This window comes from Acanthaster planci, linkage group LG05 (genome assembly GCF_054643075.1).
Source record: "Acanthaster planci isolate LZ-2023a linkage group LG05, COTS_SCS, whole genome shotgun sequence".
Taxonomy (NCBI): Eukaryota; Metazoa; Echinodermata; class Asteroidea; order Valvatida; family Acanthasteridae; genus Acanthaster; species Acanthaster planci.
The window spans coordinates 2,069,292-2,095,194 of record NC_141781.1 but is presented as its reverse complement, the minus strand read 5'-3'; the positions used below and the strand labels follow the sequence as shown (position 1 = coordinate 2,095,194).

Genomic DNA, 25,903 nt, shown 5'->3' with positions numbered 1-25,903 from the left:
TCTTTTTGTAAAAGGAACTTATAATAGAGTAACCAGAGAGAGATGTCAGATTATTGTTTGATTACAGCGAGGTAAAGAAGTTCAAAACATGTCTTTTATTATCAGGCTACGGAACTACACTTACCACTTAATACGTTGACGTCGTCTTTACTCATTATAGTCACACTTATACTCATCACATTCTGAGAGGAGTCCGATTGCAGTACTGACTTGGAGACTACTGGTCTTACTAGAGTACGGGCTGTTTTCATCAAATAAGTTCCAACAAATATATCACTACCTGAAATAAACAGATCATAACAAAGTATTCTAAGCTGATCAGACCTGCGTTTTGACACTTAACAGTTTTCCTGCAGGATGAGTGAAAGGTTCTTTGGACTGTTCTGCCGCTCCGAAGTTCCCAGGAGGTAGCTTACATCAATAAAACACAAGGGTTAATTTTGGACTAACACAATCATTGTTATATACGCATTGCCACCCCAAGAATGCCACATTTTGGCCTTTTTTCTGACACACCTGCTGGACATTTACACACAATTTAAAATTTTACTGGGTTCCTCTGCTCTATTTCTCCTCCTACTGATTTTTTCTCTCTGTGACCGATTCCTGCGTTGGTTTTAATGCAAATATTTTCTTGAACTGCACCATGTAAAACTAATTAACAAAAAGCGTAATGTGACCGATATAATTTGTCTAACTTCAAAAGCAAACTTTCAGTATACTATCACAAAATAAATATATTTCCACGTGTACAATTCATACTTTCCCTGGTTCTATTGGGTCAGGTCTAGTTGGATGCGAGATGGGTAGGGATTGGTTGTACTGGTTGGAAGGAGAATTGCTCTTTTATTGAGGAACATGAGCCTTAGAATAGTGCAGAAAAATAGAAAAATTCGTGCGCAGTTTTCTTACTGGTAGTAAGGAGCCAGCCTGTTGAATTCTGAGTGTGGACAAAGGGCACAATACTTTCACTGGGGTTAAAAGAAACCACCGACCCATCAATTTTGGACAGCTGAAAGAAAATAATCTCAATTTTTAATAAATGTGCTGGTTTCGTTGCCTGTTGTAAAAGCATAGTCAGATTGAGAAGCCGTCCATAAAATATCATTCACAATACAATGTGATAATTTAGTTTAAACAAGAAAGACGATCTCAGCAACGTGCAACGGAAAAATGACAAGCATATTTTTTTTACTCAAAATGGATGCGGAATTATTCACATCTCCTCCAACACACACGATTCAAAATCACAATTACTACTAACGACGGCTGAATTTCGAAAGCTCAAAACAATTTTTAAAACGCAGCTTAATAACAACAAATGACAGCATAACTGGAGCTGATCGACTTAGGCGGCTTCGTAATAAAATCGTCTCGTTTCAGCAAACTCTTGGCTCTTCGTGTCTTACACTGGTCGTGTTATAAGCCAACCTCCCGTTGCCTGCTAAGCCTGCACTTTGAAAGTCATAAATAAGATTTGTTAGTATGCAAAAGTGGCTTTGCATAAAATTTGCATTTATCATTCGCCTACCTGTGGTTGTTACCGCTGGTGTTCTTTTTCGAAGCCGTCCCTTTAAGCCTATTTTCTGATAATTTATAATATCTCGATTGAATTCATTGATGTTCGGTGCATATGATTTGTTACTGGAATATAAACCAGATCTTACATCTTGATTCCTTTGTTGGCAGTAAGGATTTACGTTACCGGTTCCACACTCCAGCAAGGTATTGTTCAGTAGAGGAAGAGGTTGGATCACACGGATGTAATTACTACACTGTTAACAACAGAATGACCGACAACATTGTTATAATCTGTTTCATTTGTTATACGCCGAGCAGGTTGTGTTAAAGGGATTTAGTAAACAATTAGTGGCTGCAAAATAAGGCACTTGATTATGGCCGTTGCAAGGAAGAGAATCAAAGGTTTTACCTAGGGGAATAACATATTCATCGCTAGCAAAATGACAAACCACTAACAGTGACAGGGCTCGATTCCGCAAGGTACTTTCAAGTAAGCTGTTTTATTTTTTCCTGGTTTCGTCTTTTCGTTTTTGTTTCCCTCCTTTTGTCTTTTTTTTTCTCTTCTCTTATTTCTCTAGTTTTTTTCAGGGGGCAGTTGAGCAGCACACATACCCAGCAGCATCTGCTGATTTGAAATAAAGGATCTCGCTCGTGGTTTGTAAAAGCTCTAAAACATAAAAATCATATTAGAAAAACGTCGAGTATAAAAATGCCTGAATCCTAAATCTATCTGAAATCAAAAGATGCTCGTCGTAGTAAAATAAACGAATGAGTACGTTTACAGGGCAGTTCGGTATTCCAAACGTGTATGAATAAAACGCATAAAGTCATGTAGCCACAATAAATTGAACAAATTATCTTCATTATTTTCAACAAGAAACAAATTCCTGAAAATGTGCACATTGTACGCTTTTTTTACTTTTCCCATCACGATGTGTACATCTTTAAAGTTGATGAGCCCAATGTCCTGTCGAAATACGATACTGAGCCAATTTAACCAAAAAAATAATTTCCGCACACCACTTACGCCACTGCACGATCCAGTGTCCATAGCACTATCAAGCTGCAAAGGAAACATACATTACCTTGTAATAGACAGTTTCATTGTTCATTATAACGTCGTTTTAACATGATCCTGCAGGTTTGGTGATAATCATTCTGACTAAAAGATGAACCGAGTTATCTCTTGATTTATATCAGTTCACAACCTTTAAACGTTATGTAATTTCCAGAACTTTACCCAGATAAAGGCAATGCATGTTTTGTTTTCAAAACTAGAGTCTTATGTTTCTTTGTGTTATATAATACAAGGGTTGAAAACATTCAAACAGACTGTTCAATATTATTGGACTGTTTACCAATGAAAGGTTGGCGGGATTTAGAGAAAATAATTGGTCCTTTCCTCCCACAAAGAGTTGGCCCTCGAATAACGTTAAGGTGCGGTAATATTTGTCGCTGACCATTGAAGAATTTGGTCCGAGCGTCATGTATGAACCAGAGACTTCTGCAAAGACAAAATGTCAAAGTGTTACTTCAAGAGTACCATGAAGTGGGGAATTGTTCCTCGGACCTATGTTTCACTGCGACTGTTTTATGTTGAATTTATACCTCTCCTAGCAGAGTGGACATCAATAAGTACAACCCGATTTCACTATAGATTTCTTCAAAGAATGGAAGACTTTGCGAAGAGCTTCATTATAAATTAAATTCACGTCATCATAAAAAATGAAATAAGTCAACTATCACGACGTTTTCCTTTTAAATCATCGTTTTGAAAGCGAAAGATAATTCTGCTACGCGAATGCATGTCAGTTATTGGTAGACCATAACAATTTATTCATAATTGTGTACATTGAACATAAAATTCAATAATATATGACCAAGATGTATTTAATGGCATTCAAACGATCAAAAAAGCCATTGCGTCCTGATGTACATGTAACTCTTTTCAAGGATGTCATACATATTGCAGAAGTACCTATGAAGAACGTTGCCTGTATACACCATCATATGATGTCAGCCTCCCCCCTTTCAAATGTCCATGGCTGGGTAAGTCATTTCCCCCTTCGTAACTATTCGCTGTCCACCTTCCTCCAATTTCTTGCATTAGGGTAATTAATGTAATGCCGCGAGAGGTTCCCTCGTAGCTCTTTTCGAAAAACCTGTTTCCTAAAAACATGTGGCTTCCTTATACCAAAGCCTTTTGTTTGGTTCATTCAGCGTAACACCAAACTCAGTGAACTTACCGCCTAAACTGTAGCTTCGCCGGTAGGGTGATTCAACCCTACGCACAACTCGTTCATTCTGTGAGTGGCAAGCAGGCAACGCGACGAGAAGTACGCCGAGTACCAGCCAATATGGAAGGTAAACAAGTGAGGTAGCCATAGTAACAAAATTGACACCAACACTAGAAAGACAAGAAATTAATAATCTTCATTAAACTGTGCAGTAAAGAAAACATGAAATGCAAAGAATTGGTTTGTATTATTAAGTTTGACTGAGACTAAATAAAAACTCTGTTCAGATTAATTACATCAGCGAAACTTTTTAGTTTTAGCTAGTTTTACAGAAAAAAAGCTTTTTTGGCAAAAAAACAAAAGCAAATTATTCTCTATTAATACAGCACTTTTGGGAGAGCAATATGAAAGGTGGTGAGCTTTTCAGAATTTATTGGTTCCAAACAAAGAACTGTTTACATTTGTTCATCATTCAAAGAATGTCGACGAAATGTCTGCTCATTGAACTCTTCATAATGATCCGCCATACAGGTAAAAGAGCACCTCCACATTCAAGTGCCAATAAACTGTAGTTTACTCATATTTTCATACGGCATTTCATTTTTTACATTACTATTTTTTTTACAAGTCACTTGTCCTATTTCCATGATCATTAATGTCCACACTAAAGTCTTCAAGGTGTTGAAAATAAATGTCTGTTAGATTCAAACAGCATCCTGCAAGGAATTTTGAGGTCAACAGCCTTAAGGCATGTTGGCGAATTTGCTGCCTACTAGAGTTATATATACAGAAAGAAAAGTGCCCGACAGCCAGCGGTGGTTTGTTACCGTTTTGGTGTATGGATGGTATAACTTCCTTTAAAAAGTTGGCTGTAACTGGGCTAAATTTTATAACTCAATAACTAGCATTCGAATGGGTGGAGCACAATTTCAAAAATCATAGCAAAGAATTTAGTCAGTTTGAGAATAATATATGCCAAAAAATCGGATCACTTCATGAGTTCACAGTGCTCTAATTAGGGGTTACAATCACACTTCCACATTTAGCTGTCGTTCTGAAGAATGCCAAAGACAGTACTAATGAAACTCATTTCATATACTTAAATAGCAGGAACTAAAATGTTATTTCTCGCCAGAGTTGCAAATGACCTTAACTATGAACTTGTCGCTTGCATTATAGGTTCCATGCATTTAGAATTTGCCGTTTGTTATTGAAGCATTACTGAATCGACACATATATATTACTAGGCTAAATGTTCACTTACGACTTTCTATAAATTCCTGCACAGGTTGTTTGGCTGATGAACTTCAACTATCACCCAGAAAGCGAGTAAAATCCACTTATGAATTCGACTTCCCTGGGTGTAGCCATACAATATTCACAACCACACCAACATGTACAACACACGGAAATATGGTCGATAAATACCGGCAATACGTACGATGAAGGTTGCAGATTCCCCAGCAGTACTGACTATTGTGAAGCAGTCACGCGTGGAGCCGACAACAGAATTTTTGTGTTCCCTGAAGTAGGTAAAAGTTTGCTGACTGGACTTGGGCTTAAAAGGGGAAACCCATAACCTCGAAATGACGTCATTGTATGTCACTGCGCATGACTTGCGTATTAAACGTTAGTGACCTTATGGGGGAGTTGCCGTAATACTGCAATGTACTAGAGCGTGAACAAATAAATACCAGCATTCGTAGTTTAAAACAGTAATACACCGGACTGCACTTCAAATATAGTTCACATTGGTGAGAGCTTAAACGAAAATGTATTTTCGCCACCAAAAAGACACAAGCTGATAAATCTTGTTAATCATGACTTTTTTTTTCATTTGATGAATTTCATTATGATATAGCAAAACTGGAATTTAGGGGTCGTCATAATCCTTTTTCAAATGAGATTATGACAATTCAGAAAATTTGAACATTCCCGAACTTTCCTCCCCTTTGGCGTTAAAAGTGCTTGATGTAAGGATGAAGTAAGCAGTCGTTACATCAGTCACTTCATGTCCTGCTGATTTATTGAATTTATCTCTGACACGTTTTTTCCTTCCGCGGTTGAAATGGGTGTGGCAAGGAAGTTTTTCATTCGCTTTTTAACACATGTATTACTGTATGCTCATTTATTAAAATTGTGACATTTACGGCGGGAATTCTACAGACGTCCCAAATGTTTATATGCCAACGTATTATATATTCCGTTATTATTTCAAAATCTACATTATGAGATCAAGCTGAAGACAAGTCTACCGGACGTGAATAAGAAGACGCCAAATATTGATAGGTCAAATGATGGTTTTCTCAGAGTTTGGGACAAGCAATAACCCTCGTTTTGAAGACGCTTGTTGTCCGTTTGGTCAGATTTTGAGCTTTGAAGCTTTCAGAGAGGCAAAAAGAGGAGTCAACAAACTATCGAGCAGACAAACAGCCAAAGAGAATCTATCTTGTCGATTCGGATTTTTATGTTTATGATAATGGGACATTTCAGTAGACGGCAGTACGGTATACAAGTTGCAAACTGATGTTTTGCATTATCATATTCCGATTACTGGCTCAGAGCGCTGAGGTTTACCTAACGACTTCTTAATAAAACAAACAACAATGATACAAGAATTGGTCACAAGTTAAACCAATGAGATCACAGAATCATAAACGGCATAAAATTTCATCTAAAAGTTTAAGCAGTATTTTGTGTTATCAAACTCCTATACACTACGAAAATCATCTGTAAAAGTCCGAATCTATAAACCGGATTAAACAAATCTCTGTTCTCTCTATTACCCGTTTATTCAGCTCTATTCAAATATAAATTCTTCAACTTCGAAGAACCTTTTTGAGTCTAAATTCATTTCATAAACATTAGCATAATCACAATGAGGTTAAGAATAAAACAGGAGTATACAAATCCATTATTGTCCCTATTCACATCATATTTTTACATTGGCATACCATACGAACACCTTTTGCCAATGTCATGAAGATCGAAGACCTTAAGAGTGAGTCTTCAATCTTACAGACAATGGGGGAATTAGTCACCCTCTTACTTACACATGCTCTTTTAATGTTGCAGTTCTGTGCATGCGAGCATGCAATCGAGGCCAAGGAGTTTTTTCTACAGGGGCTCCACATCTGTGACTATTTGCGTGATAAGCAAACTACTTCATGGCAGTAAGCAATATGTATATTATTGATTTACAAAACAAAGACAAAGCTTACTACATTCAAAAGCATAAATTTTAACTCCATCTTTGAATTTACCATCAACTGTAATATATAATATAATATATAAATATTATATAAATATAATATATAAATATAAGACAATCAAAACTTTAGCCAATAATGATTATCAATATAAGCGAAATAAAGATCTAGATAAACCCTTCCAATATGTCTATACGTTCAATTTAAAATGCAGCAAAGATAAGATCCCTTTCTGTAAAAAGAGAAACAGAGACCATATACCTGTTCCTGGATCCAATTTAGTTTATACTGAGAGATTTTCTTGTCATAAATCGACTGTTCTTCCAGACACTCTGAGGTGAAAGTCTGCATGCACTGTGAAAGAACAAGTTGAAATTTTCTTGAAACTCTTTAACCCTACACGGCATTCTATCCTCTGATTTCCTTGGTGCCAGTTTGACGCTCCATTTTGGAGAGTGGTAGTGGTAGTGTTTAGACAAAAAATAAGTTTGCAAATTCATACTTGCTACCGAACGCACTGTTCTGCAGCTATTTCCCGAAGCCTGCAATCTAGGTATAGAAAGTGAAGACAAAAATTAAGTATTTGTTAGTTTAAAAACTTGACGCTGGATACCCGTTCGCCGTGAGGGCAGCGGTTACTCGGCGTCTCTCGGCGGCTGTGTGGTGTGGTCTGGTGACTCGGCGTGAGGCGCGGTCATGTAGGCACTTGGCCACGCCCTTTTGACGGACATTGGGTGGTGTGAGTCAAAGGCCAGGTACTGGTCGGTGTGGGTAGGCTTGCGATATATGGTGCTGGTCAGGCCGCTGTCGGGTTCCCTGTGGACCATGGTGTCCAGGAATGCGATGCTGTTGTCTTGCTCATTCTCGATGGTTAACTGGATGCTGGGTTTGAGACTGTTCAGGTGGTTGAGCAGACGGCTGGCTTGATCCCGTGGTGCAATGACAAAGGTGTCATCGACGTACTGCTTCCACAGGGTAGGACGGCAGTCGGGTGGGCAGCTCTGCAGGGCTTCCTCCTCGAACAATTCCATGTACATATTGGCAATAACCGCTGACACCGGACTACCTATAGCTGCTCCGTCTGTCTGTTCGTAGTACGCTCCATCGTACAGGAAATACGTGGAGCGCAGGACAAACTCTAGCAGGGAGACGATCTCAGTAGGGGAGAGCGTTGTCCGGTCAGGCAACTCAGGGTCTTCCTCCAGGCGGCGACGGGCCACACAGCAAGCGCCATCTATGGGGACGTTGGTAAACAAAGACACTACGTCGAAGGAGATCAACGCCTCATGGCTGTCGATGTGCTGCCCGCGGAGGAACTCTGCGAAAGCTGTTGTTACAAAACCTATTGTTACAAAACAGACAGTGGGCTTAAGGCAAAAATTTACAAGTGATGGTTAGTGATAAAATTGTTGAATGGCTTACTGGTTGGCCTGAATTCAAACTAATTTCCTCCACGACTTTGGCTTTCGATCGGTCCTCGCTCAAATAAGCTTTCAATAAGGTCCCTTTTTCTGAGGAAAATCAACGCAAGAAAAGACAGAAAAATAAGAAAACTACTTAAACGCTGAAATCAACGATTTATTAAATTAATTTTGCATGAAATATTAAGATCTTTCCAAAAAGGTTGAATAATTAACCAACCTTAAAAAATGAGAAATTAGCCGATCACTGTAGCGGCGTCAGTAATTATGGTGTTTTAGTTATGAAACGGGCCGCATCAATGCCTGGCGGTGGATTCAGCTATAAGTTCTGATAAACATAACAAACTTTCAAATTGCAAAAGGATTTATTGAAAGTTTCAACTGCTGGTGTTTAATCTCAGTTACGTAGTTGGGAAAAAATCAATCGTTATACTGAACAATGTTAGAAATTGCAATATTCTCACCTGTACTAATAAACATGACATCCGTGTCGTTAATGACATTGTCATCCACAACGATCCGTGTGAAACGTTCTCCATCTATCATGAGCGGAAGGTTGCTTCTAGCATCACCTGGGCTCTCATAGTGAAGCTTGTTGGCAGCTGTATCATACTAAAGCTGCGCCCTGGTAAGTATGGTTGATTACTGGGCATTGGTATAACTGGTAGTATCTGGAAACTACAACAGAAAGGCACGATAACACGGGGAAATGGTCGCAGTGGATGGCAACATAAAAAGTATCGACATGCAATGGTCCTACTAATCAGTGGTAAATTTTGGTAGGGCTTGGTTTTTCCTGTTGGGACTCTGGGACTTTGGTTTTGGGGCCCACCAAAACTTAGTCGTGTTAAAGAAAGCTACCTATCCAAAGCTTAAAAGGTGCCTTGTCAGTATCTCTCTCTCTCTCTCCTTATAAAACTGGGTTTTTTAATAACCCGATTTCTGACTTGCATAATTGGAGTAAGGTAAGCTGCAGTCCGATGCTCAACCAGTCTGGTATGTCAGTGTTTATTTTTTTAGTTGTCAAGGGTATTAAACTAAGGTAAACTTTTTCTAATTTAAAACTCCAAAAGACATGTACATCACGTGAATTTATACAAGTACATTAACAGGCAGAAAGTTGAGGGAGAGTGCACCGCGTAGAGATTTGTCAGCAAAATTTATTCTTGTTACAAAAGCCCTTGAAATCTACCAATGGAGGTTTTGGTGCGTTGCTCGTTGACTTCTTTTGCCATAGGGAACAATTAATATTTGTTTTATTGGGGCTGCATGTCCTTGGATCATAGAATTTTACTTTTGCTGCTCCGCGCCTTTCTTGTTATTTTTATGAGGAATGGCTAAATAAATAAATAATAATAATAAGGAAAGCTCTCAACTCTGCGAGTTAACATGTGATTTAAAAATTTAAAATTGCAGAGATTAAAATCATATTGCATTATGTTTAAAAACACAGGAACTTGAACATGTTACAAAAAATGATTGAAATGAATTTTTCATTTTAGCAGGCTAGCACATGAACTCGTCATGCAGGGATTGCTCCCAATACGCGTACATGTACATATATGACTGATAAAACAATCTGCAGCTTACCGTGTAGATTCTCAGCGAAAGAGTACATGAAGATTAAAGTACATGAGTACATGATTCGGACTTACCATTTAAGCATAAGGTACGTGGGTAAGGTGGTAGGACCCGGCGCTTAACTCGTTCATTCTGAGAGTGACATGTAGGCACCGAGACGATAAATGCGCAAAGTACTAGCAGCCAACATACAAGGCGTTCAAGGGATGTACGCATGATACTACACTGTTTCTGCATGGGCAGAAAGGAAAATACTGACCTGTCTTCAAGTTTCCCATCATAATCCAAAATTCTTCATAGTTGTGCCAAACATTGTGAGAAAAATACATTAGTAAAGAATGTTCCAGTGACACCATAAATTAATGCTGTGTAATTCCTTTTTGGTACATTCATACAAGATTCTTACACTTAAAGTCTCCAAAACCGATGTTGTCAGCCTGAGAGAAAATATTTGACCGAATTTCAAACAATTTTTCCAATCCAACTTGTCACTTGCATAATGATGACCATTTCTCATTTTCGAGTGATCTGATTGTAACAATTAAACATATTTTTATATATATGCCTTCTTTATAGTTTTTTGGACTGATGAACGTCACTTCAAACCCATACGAATAATGTATGTTCGATCTTCCTGGCCTCAACATACCATATTCATACAAACATTTACACACGGAAGTAAAGTTAACAGAATATTCACGTACTGCATGTATTTGGAATGTTTTTGTTCCAATACTAGGTCAACTTTTGACAAGTAGGCCTACATGTGTAGTGTAGCTTGAGAAGGCCGGGGATAAAAAGTGACATGGCATCGCTGCACGTGTGTGCCACTGCGCATGACTGTTACAGCATTGGTTTATTACATGCGGAACCTGCCTTTCCAATGTACAATAAAGGTCTGAATTTCAGTACCTGGGAACAGGCATAAGCTATTTCAACTGAGCTGCAGGCAAAGGATTTCACGGTTGAGGAGTCACTACAGAAAGGTCTCTTGGCCCAATGTATTAAACTGAGATTGGACAGCTAGTATGTATGTGGCTGGTTTTATTAATTGTCTGATGTGCATTTGTGACCCTGTAACTCTTCCACTTCGACCTTCTCGGGATGGCTGTGTCTGTAATGATTCTCTAGGGCACCTTATTCCGCCTACGGTGGCCACGAATCACCACGGCAGAAGTCCTATCACAAAACTGCACTTATGTGGAAGAAGCGCACTGATAACACAGGATCCCTTTCATGCATATTTGACTTGCAAAAACCACAAAATAATTGGACCATGTTTTCTGAAGCGATTTTTTTTTATAGGAAATGGACAGACATCTGGAGTAATTTCAATCATGATTGATTAAAGAAAACACGGTGTCCACAGGAGACAGGTGTACCAGACGTCACTGCCTTGACGTCAAACATGCACATGACAAAATTGAAGATTTGCCGAAAGTCTCTTCAATATAGGGCCATGTACAAAGAAATGAATTCGTCTTTTTCAACCTTGCGTATAACAGAAAGTTTCTCTCATAAGACTCCAAAATGCGTTATTCGATCTTTCTTAGTACTTTCATTATGTGAAAGGCGCTCAGTTAGTTATCTACCAACCCTCAATAAGTTACACTTGAAAACTCACGTCTAATTTGATAACACCTCCACAGCCTTTTAATTAACACATAGACGATATCGGTACCTCTCCTGACTTAAAACTCTCAGCTTTTACAGAGCCTCTTCAATAACACTAGGATAGTCATATACCTCTTCTGGTTATATAATATTAGGCTAATCTTCAACCTCTTAATTACAGCCACGTTTGTGCCCTTACATTTTTATCATCAAATTATCAAATGTATATGAAATGATCAGATATCATCAAATTACACATCAAAAGAAATATCCTGCGTCTTCTGCTCTACACGATGAAATAAAAATCGCTGACGTGCAATCATTCACTGCAAATGTCTAGGCGTTAGAAAAACGTGTCAGCTCCTAGAAAAGAACCATTTACGTGTCAGACCATAACTTAATTTTTGCAGGGCTGACAGTCAGCAAACCTGGTCGAAATATGGTCGGAAAGCAGATATCGACAAAATTATTCCAAATAAAATATTGGTCAACGCTTCCCACCGTTGTTTGATAATGGTCAAGAAAGACCAAACATCTTCAATTTGAGATCGCCCCAAGTGAGACATTTCTGAAGGCCGAAATCTCACAGTTTGTATGCACTCAAGTCCTCTAGGAAACGGAGCATTTTGTGGACCATGCACTGCAAGATCGGTAGAAAAGCCAGGTTTAGGCAAGCCAACGGATGCCAGCTTGTCTGGGAGTGGGATTTGGAATAAATCGGTGCCTGAAACGGTCCATTTCTCGGGAAGCGCAGGCATCGATATTTCAAACTGTGGAGGGGCTTCCCGACTGCTTTTTCGGGGTGACCTTCCGTGGGGAAAAAAGTCTTGGAAAGTCATCCAATAATTTGAAGGGAAATTTGCGTCTCGAATGCCTAAGAAAAGCCTGAAGATTTTTCAGGATTTTGTTGAAGTTCAGGTATTTATCACTCTCGGATATGGCACCGGCCCGCATGCTATCCCGCGGCGTTCGGTAGCGCTGACACCACAGGCGTATAATAAGTCCGTGGCTAGCACAGAGATCGTTTAGCAACCTCGTTGCCATTTGTGCGAAGGCGGACGTGCCACGATTTGCAGGCTCCCACTGGACGGACGGTCGCTAAAGTTGCGCGTTAACTTCCGGTTCCACGGTTGCCTGTGAACGGCGATCGTAATACATGTATTATATCAATGCACGTAACTCTGTGATTGCACTACACCAAATACGCGCCCATAGAAAAGAGTGCAAATTCAGGCCGAACTAGCGCCGCCTCTTGACTCTCGTGAAGAGGTTGGCTTTCGTTTTTTTCACTGGAAATTCAAGATTGAATTTTTTTTGTATTCGCCTTTCCCCGAAGATACCCCCAAAATAGTAGTAAAACTATGCGCTCAGCTCTGAATCCAGCTGCCCGCCGCTATCCAATATAGGCCCGCAATTTGGGACTTTTTGCGAAAGAAATACCCCGAACTGCAAACTGTCGGTCCCGAATTCGGGATTTATAGAACTATTTCTGTGATCCACTTTGCCATGTCTTATTGTAAAAACTCCGTGGGATTGAAATATTAATGAACTCGCTCACAAATACAACGAAATACAGCCATTTGATAGAACGCACCCCTGTGCGCAGTGCCTGTGCAGTGGGCGTGCTTTCAACTAAAAAAAGAGGCGTCACGTTTACCACAAGGAGATAATAAAACGAGCAAAATCTATCCTTCGAGGGCGCCCGTTATTTGCGGTATTCTTGTCATTTGGTAGTTTATTGAGTACAAGGAGCAATGCGTTTAAAAGCATATTATTTGAAAATTATTCCGAAACTACGTTATGAAAAAAGTTTCATCCGTGGCTTTAAGGGACACCTGCCCATTCAGGATTGTTGATAAACACCCCTCCCACCACACGATATGGTTAGGAGTAGAAATACCAATTGCGGGTGAATTTGTTTCATTTCTTGGAACAAAAACTCTTGCGAACTTTTACGGCCAGTCCAAATACGCTGTTATTTGGTTTCATCATGCCGTTTTCATGCACCTAACTGGCAGTCAGGTCACTACACTTTTGATTTCGAGAAACTTTTCAGAAATGGCAGTGTACTTTGACAGTACATGTACTCTATTTGAGTTCGAAAGGGACGTACTTGACTAAGTATTAGACGACTCTTTGCCGTGCCATTTTTGTAACTGGAATACCGATAATAATTAAACTTATGGCCAATGAGGCACGGGATAATCATACAAATAATGACACTGGGTTTCGGTCAGATCAAAATTTAAAGGTAGCGTGGGTTACCGTGGGGGGGGGGGGGTGAATGGACTGTGCGCCCGAGACAGAGGTTGACTGCAGCTCTTGCGGCGAGAATCGGGCCAATTCAAAAGCTTTACCGATTTGACATTCTTGGGTTCTCGACGTCATTTTCTGCTGTTGAAATCCCAACAACTACGGATTCTTCGTTTGTTTTGAATTTTTTTCATCATTTTGGAGGTCAGTTGTCTTTTGGGGGCAGACCTTTCTGACCAGTGATGTGTCGAGCATTCACAAGAAAGGGCGGCGATTGCTACGTATTTTTGTTGCAACGTCGGGGTGACCCAAGAAGAGTAATGCAAAATACAAGTGGTACGTATCTTTGCCAGGATTTGTGTTTGAAAATGTCAAATTACTCTGCTCTTGAAAGCGGACGAAATGAGTGACAAAAATATTTCATCAATATAAAAGAGGCAAGTGCTGCAGGACTAGTATGCCACCTATGGATCTGTTACTGTTGATCCATCAATGATGAAAGATTCACGCCATTTCTTTTATTTTATTCAGATTACTTAGAAGAAATGGGCCCGAACACGTTTGAAACCGGTTTTATCGTCGAAAGTTTAGGGCATTTAGATTATAAATAGAAGGAAATCAGCAGTAATCCTTTAGCTCAGTGTAATCCTATCAAATTGTCTGGTGGGTTGAGCGGAATGAAAAAAAAAAAGGCGTGGTGAGTGAAAAAAAAAAAAGCAAAAGTTATGCGGTGTTGACCAAGCATTCAGGCGCACGGACTCCTGAAATTCGCAAGGAATCGCAGTTACCGGCTTCCATATAGGACTCTTCTGGGCTCTCGGGGTTCCCGGCCCACCGCACTTCCTCCCTGCCCATCCATGTTACCCCAAAAAGGGTCGAGCGGCCATGCAAGGGAGGAAACGAGACAAGCCCCTAAGCCCTGGCCGCCGAGTCGGCCATACGTCTCGAACCTGTACTAAGGCGCTCACCTGGACTTCGCGGACAGTGCCAGCCGCAGAGCTTATCCGTTAGGCTAAGGTACTGCTGGTGTTTGACGAGGGTGAATTGGCGTCTCTTATAGTTACCTAACAGCAAGCATTGGAAAAATAAAAAGACGCCACTGGGATTCGAACCCACCATCTGACGACCGGGTGACAGCGAGCTTAACCAGTCGGCCATGTCAGAGCGATTACTTTATGCTGTTCACAGTGTTAGTTGATGAGAATACCGTGCAAAATCTTGAAAATTCGACGAGGTGGGGATCAGAACTGTCAGTTCATATTTTGGCGACGTGATCCCTACTTTACACGAAGTCACCGTGCTAGAGTAGCTCAGTCTATAATCGCACAGTGACAGACTAGAGAGTACGGCCACCGAAAAAGTCTGGGGAGTTTTTTAGCGTATAATTAATTGACACCAGGTTGTATTGGTAACACTTTAAATTTAATAACACAAGAATTATCGACAACGTCTCAATTTACACTGGGTGATACCTAAATCTTTGTTATTTAAAACAACACTGGGCTAATCCATAGCGTCTTAAACAACACCACAAAAATGTATACCTCTCTTGTTTAAACAACACTCCACAGCCTCTTAAATAAAACCGGGCAATACCTAAGCCTCTTTTCATTTGGCATCATAGAGGCTATTCCACAGCCTCTTAAATGTGGCTTTTCTTCTTTAAGAGCCCTAGGCTATAATCTACAGCATCTAAAATAATCCCGGAAAATGTATTATTGTAAACAATTCAAAAAATAAGTGGTTATAGAAGTAGTATAGACGGAGCAAACCGCACCCCCATGTGAGGGGTTTTTTGGTGGGAGGAGGTGAGGGGGCCTGGCGGGGGTAGGGACGTGAGGGGGAAGACGAGCGGCAGGCGGCGGTGGGAAGTGGCGCGAGGAGGGAGGCGGGCGCGCGGTCGGGTTGATGAGGGGCGGTGACGCGGGAGGTAATTAGTCAATCGAACCACCCTCACATCACCGACGACGATCGGATTGATCGAAGCGCGACCGAATGAGCGCATGCGTCCGGTCACCTACCAGTGACAAAAGCAAGGTGGGTGGATCGCCGGACAGTGAGTGGTCGCCGTGTAATCGAGTCAGGACCTGCGCAAAGAGGTACGGGTACCCTGAGGTGTATATATTCGGCCTCGCATGCGGGCGTTCATCATTGGCCTACCTGCATCTGAAAGAGAGAAATTCTGCGTTAACATAGCCCTAGAGCAATCACTACGACGAAGACATGGCCGCACCATCTGGATTTTGCCAGCCGACAACTTCCCCGCCAAGCGGAGCGGAGAACACCCTGCCAGACGGGGCGTCAAAACTGACGCATGGTCAAGTGGTACGAGGATGGCGTGAGTGCTTCAGCGCTACCGAGAACAGATCGTATTTTTTCAACATTTACAGCCGAGAGAGCCGATGGACTTTGCCTTCAACGCCGCCGGTACAGAATGAGGAGAACCGGAACAGCGGACCCGAGCTGGACGTGCTGGAGGCGGCAGCCGCGGAACTCTCCGGTAACCCATCACCCGACTACTCTCGCCCGCCGTACATCAAGGGTAAAGGCAGCACCGGTGCGAAGCGAGTGTCGGAGGAAGTGGACACCAACGTCGACATCAAGAAGCGGAAGTTTGCTCCGGACCCTGAACAGCAAGAGAATGACAACAACGCCGTCAAATTCCACATTGGAGGTGAGCGTTACGTGAACGTCAAACGCTTCAAAGGCCGGGTGTACGTGAACATCAGAGAATTTTACTACAACGAGTCCAAAACCAAACTGTTAGCGGGGAAGAAAGGCCTGAACTTGACGGCAGAACAATGGTTCAACCTTTATACTCAAAGTAAGGCTATAACTGAGGCCATCGAGAATGTCTAGAGATTGTAAAGTAAGTTTGTATGTTTCTTTTGAAATTTGTGTATCGCAGAAACCTCTTCCAGGATCACGAGAGGAAGGCGTGAAAAGTCTAAAACACTCACCGGTCTGATTTTGACAAAACTCATCACGGACGAGATGTTCCGCCTGGTGAATCGCGCCCAAGAACAACTCGGCTGCGAGGGTTGTGAAGAGGGCTGGCCGAGCTTGTTCGAGCATGCCTGTACATTTTATGGAGTCTGTCCTGAGTCTCGCATCCACGAATATATCGGCGAGTTCCTGGAGGAGGCATGGCGGTCAGTGGACACGAACAGGGTACGCCCGATATTTCACGCTACGATCAGTTTGTTGGGCGCCGCGGAGTTCACCGGTCAGGAAATGGACATGATCAGTACTTTGAATACATTCGTACAAGACATTGTAAATGAATGGAAGAACAAACCAGACCAGATTGTTGATTTTTTTCTGGACAGAGGATTTAATAACACAACCGAAATCATTCAATACGCAGTTGACATTGTAGAGGATTAAGAATTTAGTCGAGTTTTACTGTGTACACGTACACGCATCTTTAAACTCTGTAGTGCTGGTAACCGCTGTTAACATGTTTTGATCGTATTGCTTATGGACTGACTATGAGTGTTGAAAGTTTTCTTTGTTGTTCATGCACTGTAATAACTGTACGTTTAAAATAAATCTCATTGTAGGTCAGTGTAAACGTGATAGTGTAATTGAATAAACCACAATCCGCATGTAAAACCTGGAAAGTGCGTCTTCAATCTTTTTTTTAGTCGGAATGTTGATTGATTAAGGACGGACTGAAGCGGGGAGGGGGGGGGGGACTGCGTTAGCACAAATCGGGAAAAACTGGCATAATTAAAACTCGGCATCCAATGTGAACACAAACCGCTCTCCTTTGGTGCTCATGACCCCGGCTTTTTGGTATTCTCCGACCCGCTTTTCGAAGAAGTTAGTCTTTCCCTCTAGAGAGATGTTTTCCATGAATGGGAAGGGGTTGGTAGCCTTCCATATCTGCAGCACATGAAAAAATTGAATGTACACGAATAAGCGCAAAGTGAGAGGAAGAGTTGAACGCGGCGAGCACGTCCATAGTGTGTGTTTGTGCGCCTTAATCTTTGTACATGTACACGTACCTTACTGCAGTCCAACTCGACCAGTAAGCGGTCAGCCACAAAGTGTATGTATTCAGTCATCAACTCGGCGTTCATACCAATGAGACCGACGGGAAGGGCATCGGTGAGGAATTCCAACTCGATGGACACTGCCTCTTCAATAATCGCCTGGATGCGTGCAACCGTCGGTTTACGTCGCAGATGCTGGAACATGAGGCACGCAAAGTCGCAGTGGAGTGCCTGTGGTATGATAATGGTGAATACCAACATGAACTGGGTTGAAAGTCTCGCGCTATAATCGTTAGGTGCAAATAGCAACAATAACAAAAAGGCACCAACAAACGCAGACCAAACGGACTGGATCAAAGTACCGAGGCCTACCTCATCACGGCTGATCAACTCGTTGGAGAAAGTTAACCCAGGCATCAGACCCCGTTTCTTCAGCCAGAAGATGGCGGCGAAGGATCCGGAGAAAAAAACTCCCTCAACCGCCGCAAACGCTACGACCCGCTCCCCAAACGAAGCGGCGGTGGAGGTAATCCATCTCAACGCCCAGTCGGCCTTCCGCTTCACGCATGGTAATGTGTCGATGGCATTGAAGAAAAAGGTCCTGGAAGTACAACAGTTGGGAGTGAATGAAAATGATGCTGGTATGGTGTGCTGGGTGGACTGGTTTTGGGGCTTTTTGACTTTTTGGTATGGTATTTTGTCGTAGTGTTTCAAATTACCTTTCGGCCGAATCTCTGATGTATGTCTCGATCAAGAGACTGTACATCTCGGAGTGAATATTCTCCATGGCAATTTGGAACCCGTAGAAACAACGGGCCTCCGGAACTTGCACCTCCTGTGCAAAGCGCTCAACGAGGTTTTCGTTGACTATGCCGTCACTCGCAGCGAAGAACGCCAGCACGTAAGAAATGAAGCATTTTTCTTGGGGTTGTAAGGACTCCCAGTGTTCATGGTCTTTTGCGAGGTCAACCTCTTCCGTTGTCCAAAAGGAAGCGACGGCTCTCTTATACATGTCCCAGATGTCCTGTAATAACCGGGGAAATAGGGCAGTACCATGTGAATTGTCGAGAATCTACCCAAGATAAACAAGCCGAAACAGTCAAGGAGATAGACAGCGGAAACGAGTTATCAAATCGCAACGAAAATCAGGCTCAACACGACCACGGTAGTTTGGCAGGGACCGAGTGGGACCGAGCCGGGGAAAGGGGAACGGTATCAAAGTGGTAACATACCTTGTATTGGATGGGAAAGATGACAAACCGATGGGGATTTTCACGCAGAAGGGGCTCCTCCACGGTAGCTGCCGGGGCTGTCGATGAAGTTGGAAAGCTGTTGCTGGTTTGCATGGTGAGCGATGTTCGGCGATAAATTGTCGGGTAAACGACTCAAGAGAAACTGACTTATATACCTATGCTACGGGGACGTATGATGGGGGAAGTCTCTGGTTTGACTCATCCAACACTGTAACTGCCCAGTGTTTTGGAGTGTACCATTTGCGCTCGACCGCCCGGACAAAGGAAACTCATAAATGGTCATCGCCGGGCTGGTCATCCCACGCGTGTCTCTACATCCGCCCGGACAAAGGAATCTCATTAAGACCTTGACGAACATCCGCGCGCGACCGCCCGGACAAAGGAAACTCATAAAAGTACAGCCTAACATCCGCGCGCGACCGCCCGGACAAAGGGAACTCATAAATGGTCATCGCCGGGCTGGTCATCCCACGCGTGTCTCTACATCCGCCCGGACAAAGGAATCTCATTAAGACCTTGACGAACATCCGCGCGCGACCGCCCGGACAAAGGAAACTCATAAATGGTCATCGCCGGGCTGGTCATCCCACGCGTGTCTCTACATCCCCCCTGGACAAAGGAATCTCATTAAGGCCTTGACGAACATCCGCGCGCGACCGCCCGGACAAAGGAAACTCATAAAAGTACAGCCTAACATCCGCGCGCGACCGCCCGGACAAAGGGAACTCATAAATGGTCATCGCCGGGCTGGTCATCCCACGCGTGTCTCTACATCCGCCCGGACAAAGGAATCTCATTAAGGCCTTGACGAACATCCGCGCGCGACCGCCCGGACAAAGGGAACTCATAAATGGTCATCGCCGGGCTGGTCATCCCACGCGTGTCTCTACATCCGCCCTGACAAAGGAATCTCATTAAGACCTTGACGAACATCCGCGCGCGACCGCCCGGACAAAGGAAACTCATAAAAGTACAGCCTAACATCCGCGCGCGACCGCCCGGACAAAGGGAACTCATAAATGGTCATTCCATTCAAGCCTCAGCGCCCAGGAACTCATTAAGACCTCGACGGAGCCGCCGACCCGCATCTGTGCAGGACCGCCCGGACAATGGAAAGTCGATAACGGCTCATCGCCTACATGCCCGGTCGTGTCTGCGCTCGCTCGGACAATGGGGGCTCACGAATAGCAATACCATCCCGACCTCGCCCAACTGTACTGGTCAGCTCGGACGAGCAAAGGTGGGAGGGCGGTATCACCCATCTGTGCTTGGCGAATGGGGTGTGCGCTCCATATCGCCCGTGAAGGTCGCTATATAGCCGGTTGTCGCTGCTTCTTCAAATCATTTGTCTTCAAACCAACTTAAGTTGTGGTATTTACGCCCGCATACCGTAACCTGCAATACGTTCGACAATGTCTCAGCCTTGGGAAAGTCCGGACTACACCGATAGTCAAATGGAACAGATTATGAAGTGGACCGAAACGCCTCAACCGTGGGAGAGTCCTGAGTATACAAACAGCGAGTTGGAGGAGATTCAGTCAATCGCCGATAATATTTTGGGCAATGTAAGTGGCCGATGTTCGTTTTGGATTGGTGTTATTTTTTTTTTCTCCTCATGATATTGTTTTACGTATTTTAACGGTGTTTGTCTCATTACGTGCGTTGTGTTTTTGTCGTTTGAATCTTTTTTGTTTTGTTTGCGTTTCTTTCTTTGTTAAGTTTTTTTTTGTTTGTTTTTTTTTGTTTTTTGTTTTTGTTTTTTTTACCCGCTGCTTAGCCAGCTCTCTCTTCTTTTGTATGTCGATAGGGTGGCAGACGTCCCGACAATGATGTGGCTTCTCCTCTTCGCGATAAGCGGGAAAAGGTCAAGAAATCGGCTGGTGTTTTTGAATGTCTGAAATGCGACAAAAAGTTTGTGCGGCGAGATCATTTGCGGCGACACGCCTCCTCGCACGACATCCAGAAACACTTTTCCTGTCCCGAGTGCCGTGCAACCTTTAAGCGTCGCGATAACATGCAGCGTCATCTACATCGCCTTCACCTAAAACCCAAGCCTAAGAACAAGACAACGGTCATGCCGCTCGCACCGGATGTTCGTACCACCGTGACCGACAGCAACCAGCCCGGCTGCAGCCACTGGAGCGCGCCCCCACCCCAACCTCGACTCGCCAACGCAGCTGGTAGAACAAAGCACCGTTGCCCCGTGTGCGGAAAGGAGTTTCTTCGGGCGGACTCGCTAAAGCGCCACGTCACCAAAGTCCATTTTCAGCGGGCTCCTAAACCTCGAGAAGGAATCTTCGAGGAGGATCCGACAGACTGTCCACTCAAGGGAGAGGATGTCATCACGCGTACGGTGCGAGACAACTGGGCAAGCATTCGGTCGAACCACTCCGATAGCCAGCGCGATGGGGAGGATGTGTTTAACATTCGTACGGTGAGAACCGCCAGAGACTATAAGACGGTGGCTAAAGCACTTCTCTCCAAAACCACCAGTGAGCACTCGGTAAACATTTCATTCGGGGGTATTTTTCGCCTTCCCGGCACTGGTGCGGTGCAATATTTCGAACCGGACACCTGCCGCTACCTTCCCCGACCTGTTGCATTCGAAAATCCCCAAGCGGCGGAACGTTTCATCGATAACTTTCAGAAGGAGAACATTGAGGCGTATTTTCGGGAGTTCATTCCGGAGTGGACTTCGTTCCTGCTCGCTAATGTCAGGCTGTACATTGGCCGTCCCGCGGACCCGCTGCAAGAAGACCCGGTCAACTTCGCGGGCGGAATGGGGGATAACCGAGACCCTGAAGTCGATGAACTGTACGGAAAGCATTGGTCCGCGATCAGAACCCACCATCGGGTTGATCGAGTCGTGCAGGACATTTACAACGTACGGCTGAATCGCCCAGAGGCCTCCTATCGTCGGATCATGGACAGCATTCTGCAAAGGCTCACGTGTCGGGTGAAAATAAACGTTTCGCTAGGGTTCATCCTTCGCCACCTGGAAACGGGAGATTTGCGCTATTTTCATCCTTCGCACAATAACGCAACGTTATTTCCCGCCGCAGTCACGGTGGCGTCCCGCAACGATGCTGATGGTTTGGTGGCGCGTCTACAAGACATAGACGTCTTGGAGCACGTCAAACAGCAAAGACCCGACACGAAATGGACCGTGGTAATGCCGACAAACATGGCCATTTACGTGAACAAAATGAACCGCTTTTACATCGGTGCTCCCACTTCCCTACCCCACTACGTTCGCAACAACCCGGGTCTAAACAGTCTCACGCACCACGCCCATCGGGGTGGGAGGTACACCGACAACCTGTGTTTCTTCAGATGTCTCGCCCGCCACCATGGAGCGACTCTGGGGGCGCTGGAAACACCGACAAGACGGTTGGTGGAAAGGTTCGAACGCCATACGGAACGACGAATCACCGAGGGCGTGACTATGGATGATTTGGCTACGGCAGAAGTAATGTTTGAGGTAAACATTCATGTGTACAGCCTAGAACCACCGACTGGCGATGCTCCTGCGAATGAGGCACCCAGGGTGAGGTTAGTGCGTCGATCGCTTCGAAGGTACCCAACTACCTTGAATATGAACCTACACGGTAAACACTTCTCGTACATTTGCGACATGGACACGTACAGCCAATCCTTCGAGTGCAAGAAATGTAGGACAGTGTTCACTAGATCGTTTAACCTCCACCGCCATGAGCCCACGTGCGTTGTCAATGTGAAGCACAAGTTTCCTGGGGGTATTTACGCCTTGCGAGAGTCGATATTTGACAAACTGGAGGAGGTAGGGATCGACATCGAGGAAGACCTGAAGTACTTTCCCTACCGCGCTACATATGATTTCGAATGTTACTTTGACAGGGTGGCGGAAGCTGAGACCGACGCGGGAAAATTGTCCTGGTGCAACCGCCACGAACTCCTCAGCGTCAGTGTGGCGAGCAACGTCCGCGGCTTCGAAGAGGCGAGATGTTTCGTGACGGAGGGCGACCCAACCGATCTTGTGAAGCGCATGCTCGACTACTTGTACGAGATTGGTGACGAGGCTTACTCGTGCATGCTGTACCTGTTTGAGGATGTGTTCACTCGTATCCACGAACTGGAAGACGAACAGCCCTTGGATTCGGACGGTGCGCATGCTATGGTAGCGCATTTGGAGACTCTGCGTCAGGAGTTGGACGACTACCTGCGCGAAATTCCGGTCATCGGATTCAACTCCAGTAAGTACGACATCAACGTCATTAAGAAACATTTGTACCGATTGTTACTTGCTGCTGATGATGAAATTCAAATGACGACTAAGCGGGCCGGGTGCTACATGTGCCTCAAAACGCGGAAATTCAAATTTCTAGACATTTCGAACTACCTGGCTCCCGGTTATTCGTACGACAAATTTTTAAAGGCGTACGACTGTTCTCACACCAAAGGGTTTTTCCCGTACGACTACATGACCAGCGTGGACAAGCTCGACGAAACACAGCTTCCGTCGCATGATGCCTTTTTTAGTACCTTAAAGGGGGCCAACATCTCTGAAGAGGATTACGCGCACTGCCATCGCATCTGGAGGGAGCGGGGAATGGAGACAATGCGCGACTTCCTGGTGTGGTACAACAATTTGGACGTCACCCCGTTCCTTGAAGCTGTACAAAAAATGTTTGACTTTTACAAAGCGCGGGAAATGGACATGTTCAAGTGTGCTATATCCGTGCCCGGCCTGTCACTGTACTACCTGTTCCTGACGTTACCACGAGACATTAGCTTCTCTCTCATAGACTGTGAGAACAAGGACTTGTACTATCTCTTGAAAAAGAATATCGTGGGTGGTCCGTCCATCGTGTTCCACAGGTACCATGAAAGTGGCAAGACTCTCATTCGCGACGGTCCCAAAACCTGCGAGAACATCGTTGGCTTTGACGCTAACGCCCTCTACTTGTGGTCTCTGATGCAGCCCATGCCGGTCGGGACTTTTCTCCGAAGGAGGGAGCAAGAAGGCTTCAGGCCAGTCTTAAGCCACAAATACTCGGTCAGAGCTTCAGAGTGGCTGGAATGGATGGCGCACACCGGGGGAATATTCATCCGCCACCAGTTGAACCGCGGCGAGAAGCGCATCGGTCCCCGTCGCATCCCCGTGGATGGATTCTGCGAAGAAACCAATACCGTCTACCAATTTCAAGGGTGCTTCTGGCACGGTCACCGGTGCCGCTTAAACCCCAGAGAGAACAACACCGTCAGGAAGAAGTCGCGCGACGAACTACGGGAGGAGACCGAAGCGATGTCCGACTACATCCGTTCCCAGGGACACGGATTGGTTGAAATCTGGGAATGTGCCTGGCTGGAGCTGTTGTCATCGAATCGGGAGGCGTCAGAGTTCCTCAAAACGTTACGGCTACCCCTGCAGGAGGAGCGCCTGGATCTCAACCGCATCCTGAAAGGAGTGATGGACGGAGACCTATTTGGGCTAATTGAATGCGACATCGAGGTACCCAACCATCTCCGGGAACGGTTCGCCGAAATGCCTCCCATTTTCAAAAACGCCGACATCAGTCGCGAAGATATCGGGGAACACATGCGCCAGTACGCTGAGAGGGAGGGACTGATGAAGACTCCCCGACGAAGCCTCATTGGAAGCATGTTTGGCAAGCAGTTGTTGTTGGCTACGCCCTTGCTAAAATGGTACCTCCAACATGGGCTCCAAGTCACCCGCGTCTATCAAGCGATCCAGTACAGATCCTCCCCCTGCTTCCGACCGTTCGGGGAGGCTGTGAGCGATGCAAGGAGGGAGGGGGATGCTGATCCGGCGAAGGCCATCATCGCAGACACGATGAAACTCCTGGGAAACTCGGCGTACGGCAAAACCGTGACTAATCAAGAGAAACATCTGGATGTGCGTGTCTGTGGCAGTGACGAGGAAGCGATGCGTCTCGTTAACAACCCGCACTTTAGAGCGATACACACGCTAGGGGACAGCCTGTACGAAGTTGAGATGAACAAGACGGCGATCCGCCTGGGACTCCCTTTGCAGATTGGATTTTTTGTCTATCAATACGCTAAATTACGAATGTTGCAGTTCTACTTTGACTTTCTCTTGAAATTCGTAGATACGGCCGACTTCCAGCTTTGTGAGATGGACACTGACTCGGCCTATTTGGCGATAGCCGGTAAAAGCCTCGACGATGTCGTGAAACCCGACCTGCGAGAGGAGTACCAGCGAATAAAATCGGACTGGTTTCCACGCGACGATACGCCCGCCCATCGCGCTTACGACAAGAGAACGCCCGGGCTCTTCAAAGTCGAGTGGGAGGGGGACGGCATCGTCGCCTTGTGCAGCAAGACGTATTACTGTTTCGGGGCCAAAGACAAGATCAGCTGCAAGGGGCTCAGTAGGGCTACAAACAACATCACGAAAAGGAAATACCTCGACACGCTGGAAAGCCAAGTGGTGGGGGAAGGCGTCAACCGCGGATTTCGCATGCGGCAAGACGGATCGATGTACACGTACGAACAAGTCAAACGCGCGTATACGTACCTCTACCCGAAGAGAAAGGTAGCGGACGACGGCATCTCCACCACCTACCTGGAGATATAACCCTGACCCCCCCCCCCCCGAACACGGCCCACCATTCGCTATAAAACAGAACCGCCCGCAATCGGGGCACCATTTTGGTCCATGGACGCGAGACTGAGGCATCCCTTCACCGCTGTGATTGCGGGCCCGACAGGGAGCGGCAAAACCCAGTTTGTGAAACGTCTCATTCTTGCCGAGGGGGATAAGCTCATCGATCCACCACCCGAGAACATCGTTTG

The 25,903-nt window shown here is 44.6% G+C and overlaps 5 protein-coding genes across 6 annotated transcripts in view; 2 read left to right on the top strand and 3 right to left on the bottom strand.

The window, feature by feature from the left end:
• Window positions 1-5,197, bottom strand: part of LOC110990235 (semaphorin-5B-like) — a 28,525-nt gene extending 23,328 nt beyond the window's left edge. Inside the window, exons 1-5 of one of the 2 annotated variants that reach the window (XM_087137204.1) lie at window positions 5,023-5,197; window positions 3,768-3,928; window positions 2,880-3,025; window positions 2,549-2,584; window positions 1,668-1,775 (exon numbers count right to left, since the gene is read on the bottom strand). In XM_087137204.1, coding sequence (XP_086993330.1) covers window positions 1,668-1,775; window positions 2,549-2,584; window positions 2,880-3,025; window positions 3,768-3,906 — 429 coding nt within the window. In that variant the 5' untranslated portion in view covers window positions 3,907-3,928; window positions 5,023-5,197. The remainder of the gene's footprint in view (window positions 1-1,667; window positions 1,776-2,548; window positions 2,585-2,879; window positions 3,026-3,767; window positions 3,929-5,022) is intronic. The other variant, XM_087137205.1, reaches the window with a different exon arrangement.
• Window positions 5,198-7,602: 2,405 nt separating this feature from the next.
• LOC110990219 (uncharacterized) lies at window positions 7,603-8,934 on the bottom strand. Its single transcript, XM_022255099.2, has 2 exons — window positions 8,853-8,934; window positions 7,603-8,309 (listed from the first exon to the last, which is right to left on the bottom strand). Exons 1-2 carry the CDS (start codon window positions 8,932-8,934, stop codon window positions 7,603-7,605), a joined length of 789 nt encoding a protein of 262 aa, XP_022110791.2.
• Window positions 8,935-15,704: 6,770 nt separating this feature from the next.
• LOC147798993 (uncharacterized) lies at window positions 15,705-17,223 on the top strand. The gene is made up of 2 exons (XM_087137212.1): window positions 15,705-16,510; window positions 16,745-17,223. The coding sequence occupies exons 1-2, from the start codon at window positions 16,060-16,062 to the stop codon at window positions 17,221-17,223; spliced, it is 930 nt and encodes a 309-aa protein (XP_086993338.1). The 5' UTR covers window positions 15,705-16,059.
• Window positions 17,224-17,543: 320 nt separating this feature from the next.
• On the bottom strand, window positions 17,544-19,703 carry LOC147798992 (ribonucleoside-diphosphate reductase subunit M2-like). Its single transcript, XM_087137211.1, has 5 exons — window positions 19,067-19,703; window positions 18,554-18,858; window positions 18,207-18,435; window positions 17,847-18,065; window positions 17,544-17,724 (listed from the first exon to the last, which is right to left on the bottom strand). The coding sequence occupies exons 1-5, from the start codon at window positions 19,178-19,180 to the stop codon at window positions 17,569-17,571; spliced, it is 1,023 nt and encodes a 340-aa protein (XP_086993337.1). The 5' UTR covers window positions 19,181-19,703; the 3' UTR covers window positions 17,544-17,568.
• A 796-nt stretch (window positions 19,704-20,499) lies between these two features.
• On the top strand, window positions 20,500-25,691 carry LOC147798991 (uncharacterized). The gene is made up of 2 exons (XM_087136770.1): window positions 20,500-20,652; window positions 20,895-25,691. Exons 1-2 carry the CDS (start codon window positions 20,500-20,502, stop codon window positions 25,683-25,685), a joined length of 4,944 nt encoding a protein of 1,647 aa, XP_086992896.1. The 3' UTR covers window positions 25,686-25,691.
• The last annotated feature ends 212 nt before the right edge of the window (window positions 25,692-25,903 follow it).